At 42.1% G+C, this 8609-nt stretch overlaps 1 protein-coding gene across 6 annotated transcripts in view; it reads left to right on the top strand.

Moving 5' to 3' along the window:
• LOC137427517 (luc7-like protein 3) overlaps positions 1–8609 on the top strand; it is a 127605-nt gene that overhangs the window by 108023 nt on the left and 10973 nt on the right. For all 6 annotated transcript variants that reach the window (XM_068117085.2, XM_078776149.1, XM_068117075.2 and 3 more), the window contains one exon: positions 4086–4270. In XM_068117085.2, the coding sequence (XP_067973186.1) occupies positions 4086–4231 (146 nt within the window). In that variant the 3' untranslated portion in view covers positions 4232–4270. The remainder of the gene's footprint in view (positions 1–4085; positions 4271–8609) is intronic.

The following is an 8609-nucleotide window of genomic DNA, read 5'->3' as shown; positions in this document are numbered from 1 at the left end:
AATAAGCAATAGAAGTTCAGAGAGCGACAATAATCATAGCATGCGGCATATGTACGTCTTTTAACATGGGGCTAAATGGAGAAAACTTGATTGCATTATTTGAGAGTCACCCCATATTTTTAGACCTTTATACTTTTAGTATGTTATAAAGGTACCTTGAGGGTAATCAATACTAATGAGATCGGTAGTGTTGCAGTTTTTTCCCCGTCAAATGCTAAATGGCTTGGACTATTATTGCAAAGTGAGTTTCTTGTGACCTTCGAGTTAAAAATACGTTTAAGGACGCTGGATGGAGGATGGAGTGCAGGAGAGTTTAGGGAATGTAGAAAAAAGGCACTATAGTAGATGGATATTTTTTTTGGATGAATTGATTTGGTGAGCAATTCGAAAGCAGCCTTTTAAAGAAGAAGAAGAAAAAGGTGTTATAATATATAACTTGAGGGGAAAGTGTAAACATTGAAGGTTAATAACAGTGAAAACTATCTGGGGAAATGGGGGAGAAACACGTGGTCGAAGAACGAACGAAAGAATAAGAATGAATAAACGAATGAGAACAGAGAAGGAAATGTATTTTTTTTTTTTTTGAGTTGAGATTTACATAAGGAAGTAGGCTATGGGTGAAAAGACTGGGAATACAGAGAACGAAAGTTATTGGATCACAAACAACGGACCGCTGAGAGAAAAACAAAGCCTCAAGGTTGTACAGTGTACACTGTACAAGGCCTCAAGACACGACACGAATTAACACGATTTTCAATACAGGTATGAAAGATTTGCACCGAAAAATCTTCGTCGGGACACAATATACGTACAACACCATAAATAAATACAGTTTTAACGAAAATACAAATGGGAACAATCAATACTTAATTAATTGATAATAATTAAGTAACTAATCAATTAATTGATTAATCTAAAAACTTGCGAAAAACTTTGCCAAAGCACTTGCTCACTATTGTGCCCAAATTTCAGCTTCTTAGCTCAAAGGATGGCTGAGATATCGCCCAGACAAACAAACAAGAAAACAAACAAACAAGAAAACAAGCAACAAACAAACAAACAATAAACCGGAGTGAAAACTGAGTCAGTAATCAACAGAAAATTCTCTGTTTGTGATCACAGCCTCCAAACGGATCTTACACTTGCTCACAAGGTTTTTGCATGTCTCTACAGGATTTTGGCCCACTCCTCCTTCGCGAAGGTCTCCAGGTCTTTGAGGTTGGAAGGCTTCCTTGCCATCACTCGGGTGTTGAGCTCCCTCCACATATTCTCGATTGGGTTGAGGTCCGGACTTTGGCTTGGCCACTCTAGAACGTCTGCATCATTATCCCGGAACAATTTCTTGACTGACTTGGTGGTATGTTTTGGATCGTTGTCCTGCTGATACGTCCAATGCTGCCCGAGGTGAAGTTTCTCTGCGGACTGTTTGATGTTTTCCTCAAGGATCTTGATGTGTACTGCTCCTTTTCATGATTCCATCCACTTTGACAAGATTGCCGGGCCCACTGGCTGAGAAACATCCCCAAAGCATTATGCTCCCGCCTCCATACTTGACGGTCGGGACTGTGTTCTTCGGGTTGTATGCTTCACCTCTTTTTCGCCAAACTAAAGCAACATCTCTGTGCCCAAAAAGCTCCATTATCGTCTCATCCGACCACAGAACTGATGACCAAAAGCTTGGATATTTGTCCAGGTGCGCTCCTGCAAATGCCAGACGAGTTTCTCTATGCCTCTGTTTCAGGAGTGGAGTCTTTCTTGGTCGGCGTCCCTTGTGCAATGTCCGCTGGAGTGTCTCCCTTGATATATTGGTCCCAGACTCGCCAAGGTTGTTCAGGAGAGCCTTGATGGTGATCCGTGGATTGTTGTTGGCCTCTCGCCATACTTTTCTTGCCAGACGAGGTGACACCTTTGGCTTCCGACCACGTCCTTCAATGTTTTTTACAGCGTGAAACTCCTTGTACTTCCTAATTATGCTTTGTATGGTGGCAACTCGCACTCGGAATTGCTTCGAAATATCTTTGTAGCCTTTCCCCTCCTTGTGAGCATTCACAATGCACAACCGAAGATCCTCACCGAGTTCTTTCTTCTTCGCCATGCTGACTATGAACTGAGAATGATTGCATCAGCTCCCCTTAATTTATAGTCTAAAAGCAGAGTGTTGTTCTATAACATCCTCACTGTACATTCAATAGACCACATTTGTATTGTATTCAGATTTTATGCATACATCTTGGAATAATTGCATAACATTATAAAGAATCTGAGGAATGTCAAAAGCATGTGCATTATCACAAACATTGGCCTCAATTCTGAGACTTGGTATGGGGTATGAATAATTTTGGACATGCATAAAAACAAAAACTATTAACATTAATTGTTATGCCAATAATGTTGAGCCAAAATATAATGTGGATTTGTTCATGCCAACTAAATGTCCTTGCCTGAAGTGAAAGTTCCACCACTTTAGCTTGTAAGTATGAGATAAATGCAACACACAGATTTTTCATAGGGTATGAATAATTTTGGGCTTAACTGTAACTGTGAGAAATAGTAGAAACTCCACAGTACGAGCAGGGCGTCTCATTTACATTAAATAAATAATCGGGAGATTAAATCAGACGCGGATGTAGCTTCAGGACGGTCGATCTTTAATTCTTGACGAGCTTTCGACCAACAAAGGTCTTCTTCTTAGTCGTCCCCAAGTTCAGCGGAAGCCCGCTTGGAGTTAGCAAAAAAGCACCTAAAGGACTCTCAGACTGTGAGAAACAAGATTCTGTGGGCTTTCATGTGTCTTTCACTGAGGAGAGGCTTCCGTCTGGCCACTCTGCCATAAAGCCCAGATCGGTGGAGTGTTGCAGTGATGGTTGTCCTTCTGGAAGTTTCTCCCATCTCCACACAGGATCTCTGGAGCTCAGCCAGAGTGACCATCGGGATCTTGGTCACCTCTCTTACCAAGGCCCTTCTCCCCCGATTGCTCAGTTTGGCCGGGCGGCCAGCTCTAGGAAGAGTCCTGGTTGTTCCAAATTTCTTCCATTTAAGAATTATGGAGGCCACTGTGCTCTTGGGAACCTTCAATGCAGCAGAAATGTTTTTGTCGGCTTCCCCAGATCTGTGCCTCGACACAATCCTGTCTCTGAGCTCTGCAGGCAGTTCCTTCGACCTCATGGCTTGGTTTTTGCTCTGATATACATCGTCAGCTGTGAGACCTTATATAGACAGGTGTGTGCCTTTCCAAATCATGTCCAATCAATTGAATTTACCACAGGTGGACTCCAATCAAGGTGTAGAAACATCTCAAAGATGTTCAAGAGAAATGGGAGGCACCTGAGCTAAATTTCAAGTGTCGTGGCAAAGGGTATGAATACTTATGTCAATGTGATATTTCAGTTTTTTTCTTTTTAATAAATTTGCAAAACTTTCTAAAATCCTGTTTTCTCTTTGTCATAATGGGGTATTGAGTGTAGATTGATGAGGGAAAAATTGAATTTAAACAATTTCAGCATAAGGCTGCAACATAACAAAATGTGAAAAAAGTGAAGGGGTCTGAATACTTTCTGAATGCACTGTTTCTCTATATTGTATTGAATCTCACATTTACTGCTTTAATCTTGTGGTATCCTTCCTCCCCGCCACTGCCCTCGCTCATTGTGGACCTATGAGCCTGAGGGATGATTTTTATTGGAGAATATGTTCATGCTTTCTGTCAGTGTGCATATTTAATTGTTTTACTTCACAGTGCAAAGACACTCTTTGTCCAGTTTTGGTAACTCAGAATTTGAATATAACTGTGGTATCTGCTGGTATACAGTCAGGAAACTTTCATTAATGTTTTTGTCACGTCCTGGATGAATACTTAATATCAAAATTCAGGTTGTTGTTGTTTACATCATTTGACTGCTATTTTATTTTAAGTGTCTAAAGGTGTCTGAGTCTTCTTGGTTTTAACGTGAATATGAAATTTGGAGGACTCTTTTATTTCTGTAATGGCAGTATAATTCCCCTTGTTACTCTGTGCTCTCCACCATTGTGATTAAGTGCTTACCAATGTGTGCACCTGACATGGCCATTTGTTTTGTTTTCGCCAGAGGAGGAGGTAAATGACTCGAATCGCAGTGCAGGATGCCATCATCATCGTAGCTCTGACCAGGAAGACGTTTCGCCGCTGGCTCCTAAGGAAGGTCACACACCTGCTAAAGCAGCCAGAGTTGACAAGGATAAGAGCCCCAATTAGCAGCTGCGAGATTTTTCTAAGACGCTTGAATATGTTTTGGTGAGTTTGGTTTTGTTCTACTTTTTTGTTTTGTGGCTTTTTTTATTTTGTCTCGTCTTGTTGAGTCCTTTCCCTTCACCTTCCAATGTTCCTCCTGATATTATAACTTCCTAAGTTAACCATGCATTTTTGGTTATCCTGTATATGAGCTTTGCTCACCATGCAGACTTTGCAGGGTAGTTTAAACCGTAGGTAATTGCAAACGGACTCTGTACAGGATGGTGTTGAACTCTTTGCAAGAACATGGAAAATGCCAGTTTTGTGCTCATCGCTGGATGCAGGCTCCCCTGCAGGTTTGCGCTTCCACAGGCTCTGTCTCCCGACCTTATCTTGTCAACGAGCGACTTTTTCCAGATGGGTTACTCTTATCTCCGGTTATAAATGGAGCCATGGATGTTTCCCCTACATTTAGCCAAAAATAAATAAGGGAATAATCATTTTCCTTTATTATAGCTATGATGAATCATAGTTACTCATAAAATTATATGACACGGCTTCCCCGCTCTGCATATTTTTTAATTCGAAGTAATTCCAATCGTGTGATCTGATTTGCAAATTTGGTGGTTTAAAGAACAAAAAGTGAAGGCGAGTGTCTGAACGTCAATGGATTGCTTTCTAGGTCATACACATATCGGCCCCTGAGAAGGAAACTGGGCCAGCCCTCATTCAGGGCCAAATAGAGTTAAGTACACCAAGTAATATTTCAAGCTCAGTACATACTTGGTATTCATAGCAGTTCTGAATAAATTATTTGAAGCTGATCCTGATCTTTGTCCAATGTGAGTTGAAATTGGAGACTAAACCAGAATTTTGGTTCACTCTTTATGAAATGTATTCTTTGGTGTCACCAACTTTATTTGTCAGCAGCTCATATTACATGCACATGCAATATGAATTGGATTCATAAAACGAAGGGGAATTTTAAAGGAGTTTGGGTGTGGGGGTGAGTAAATTATCCCAAATATATTGGTGACATACCAGACCCCATCCCCATCATTTTATGAATTCTCTCCTTTTATGTGTATGTAATATGTAGATGGTTAATATATTCTTGTTGACATTAACAATTTTGATGGCTCCAGAAAATACAACCAGTCTTTTCCATATCTTAGACCTCAATAGTAGACAATTAGTTGCAATAAAGACAATTTATAGTGTCCCTGATTATTTTATTTTATTCCCTCCCCCCCCCCCCCCCCCCTTTTTGTTGGGCAGTTGGGTGCGGAGGGTTAGAGCACAATATGCTATAATCCTGGTCGGGTCGTCACTCTGGCTCCGGAAGTCAGGGAAGGAATTTGGAGTTTGTTCAAGGTGCTGTCGATAACTAGCCTACTCTTCGTGTAGGACACCGTGGGATCTATAACATCCACCAACTAAATCCGGCAGACGGGACACCAAGTTTAACGTCCATCCGGGGGACGGCACACACATTGATGAATCACCCTGTCTGTGAAACTCCAGGATGACATTTTATAGCAGGGTCGGGATTCAAACTCAGGCTATGGAGTTTTGAGGCGAGTGTTTATTATTGTGTAGTTATTGTTAATATTGCATTTGTTTTGAAAATTAAATACCTCAAATGCTAAAACATTAATGATCTGAGGAAGGTAATTTTTCTTATTACCATATTTAATGCACGAGCAACGGTACCCACCCTATGGGCACGGCTTCAATTGGGAGGCCCAAATTAAAAGGTAAAATATCAGTAAGAATAATGCGTAAGAATAAGAATATATGATAGCGTAAGAATGTTTAATGATCATTAAATGAATGAATGAATGAATGAATGTTATGAATAATGCCATGGCGTCGCGTTGGCAGCAGTGACGATATAAAAATGTTTGCCAAGAACTTCAAAGAGAGAAAAGGAACTTTTATCAGCAACGTCGTCTATCCTGAAGTTCTAAGCTGAAGAAGAGGTACAAAATCATTCCATTTTTTTTTTCCTAAAGAAACGCGTTTTTTTTTTTTTTTTGGTTTTTTTTTGTATACTTAATCGAGGCTCGTGAAAGAGCTAACATTTATTTCACAAACAAATCAACCAGACAAACAAAAAATATAAAAAGAGGGAGTGGAAGACAAGATGGGGAGAGAAGGGGAAGCACACAAACAAAACATTTGAGAGCAGGGAGATGTGTGGGAGGGAGAGGGCTTGGGGGGAGGAGGCATGGGAATGGGGGTTGGGGGGTGGGAGAAGTATAAAACATAAGGACACCAAGGACTTCCAGGACAGAAGTTGGTATTTCAAAAAAGTGGATTTGGGGTGAAATTAGCGGGGGTAGAAAAGATCAAGGTTTTGGATGGGGGAAGATAAGAGATGGTGGTGAACAGCTGTTTTAATGGAGTTTTGAAACGCATACAGTTGAACGCGTACAGTTGATATCACGATTTGAAACACGATGGAATAATATTTACTGATATGAAGAGTGATGTGGTTTTTTTAATTGAAATTCTAAAAAATACTGCTGAGATGTTGATGATTTGCGTGTGATATTTAACGGATGTTTATATAAATCGCGCCTCCAAATTGAAGCCCCGCCCTTAGGGTGGGTACAGTTGCTCGTCATATATAATGGCGATACAACAATTTTTACCGCTTTGCTTTGAAGAACGGGAATGAAGGGGGAGGAGTGTGTTAATATGTCTGGTCGAAGGGTTTGGGTGGTGAGGGGGTGTTTTTTTTTTTGTTTTTGTTTTTTGTATACTGAATCAAGGCTCGTGAAAGCTAACATTTACTTCACAAACAAATCAACCAGACAAACAAAATATATAAAAAGAGGGAGCGGAAGACAAGATTGAGAGAGAAGGGGAAGCACACAAACACAACATTTGAGAGCAGGGAGATGTGTGGGAGGGAGAGGGTTTGGGGGGAGGAGGCGTGGGAAGGGGGGGGGGGGGGGAGAAGTATAAAACAAGGACACCAAGGACTTCCAGGACAGAAGTTGGTATTTCAACAAAATGGAATTGGGGTGAAATTAGTGGGGGTAGAAAATATCAAGGTTTTGGATGGGGGAAGATAAGAGATGGTGGTGAACAGCTGTTTTAAGACCTGGAGGGTGGAGTGGGATTGAAGAGAGTGAGGGAGTTTGTTCCAGAGGCGGGAGAAAAGAGGAATGAAGGAGTGAAGGTGAGCAGAGAGTCTTGATTTTGGCAGTTTAACCATAAGAGGGTTGCAGGCAGATCTTGTGCGACGTGTAGGAATATTTGCGGGACAGAGCCTAGAGAGAGCTGGGCGGGCAAGGCCAGAGAGGAGTCGGTGGAAGACGGAAAGAACACTAACCTGCCTGAGGTGAGTGAGTGAGAGGCCCTTGGAGTTAGCTTCATCGCGGGAGATTCCAATGATTCTGAACGCTTTGGTTTCAACAGCGTGAAGACGAGCTAGGTGTGAGGCAGGAGCACCAGCCCAGAGGGGAGAGCAGTATTCCATTGAGCTGCGGATGAAAGCCTTGTATGTGGTGAGGAGCTCAGGTGTGCCAAAGAAGGACTTCGCACGACGGAGGATGCCCAGTCGGCGACTGGCTTTGGAGGCCAGATTTGAAATGTGGTTTTCCCAGGAAAGATCATGGCCGATAGTGAGACCCAAAAGCTTGAGTGACAGAACTTTTTGGAGAGCATTATTCAGAAAGTGGATGGGAGGGTTGTCCAGTCGGTCTTTTCGGAGAGACATCGTAAGAGTGTGAGATTTGTCAGGATTGAAAGACATGTTCCACTTGTTTGCCCAGTCTTTGATTTTGTCCAGGTCTGCAGAGAGTGAGGAGGCTGCAGACTGCCGATCTGAGGGATGAAGATTGGAGCGACAGAGAGTAGAGTCATCAGCAAAGAGATAGAGAGGATTTTCAAGAGAGTCAGAGAGATCGTTGATGAGGACCAGAAAAAGCACAGGGCCCAGAACACTGCCTTGGGGAACTCCAGCTTGAACAGGAAGAGGAGATGAGAGAAACCCATTCAGGGCCACACGTTGACTTGACTACGACTAGAGAGGAAGTCCGCCAGCCATGCGTGGAGATTTCCATGCATACCAAAAGAGGAGAGTTTGGTGAGCAGAGCGAGGTGCCAGACCGTATCGAAGGCACGTGATATGTCAAGGGAGACGGCTCTAATTTCCTCTTTGGCATTGAGGACCTCCATCTATTGTTGACAGCAGAAGCAGCATGTCCAGAGTAGAGTTACCTGGTCTGAAACCAAATTGATGATCAGAGATCAAGCCATTGGAGAAGAGGAAAGATTTCATATCTGAAGCAATGATGGATTCCATGACTTTGCTGATAATTGGGAGAAGGCTGATTGGTCTGTAGTTGCTGGGATCTGTTTTTGCACCTTTTTTGTGCAAAGCGGTGAT

The sequence above is a fragment of the Myxine glutinosa genome, chromosome 1 (genome assembly GCF_964187855.1).
Source record: "Myxine glutinosa chromosome 1, kmMyxGlut1.1, whole genome shotgun sequence".
Taxonomy (NCBI): Eukaryota; Metazoa; Chordata; class Myxini; order Myxiniformes; family Myxinidae; genus Myxine; species Myxine glutinosa.
Note: the sequence above shows the minus strand (reverse complement) of the source record. Positions and strands in the feature narration are given on the sequence as shown.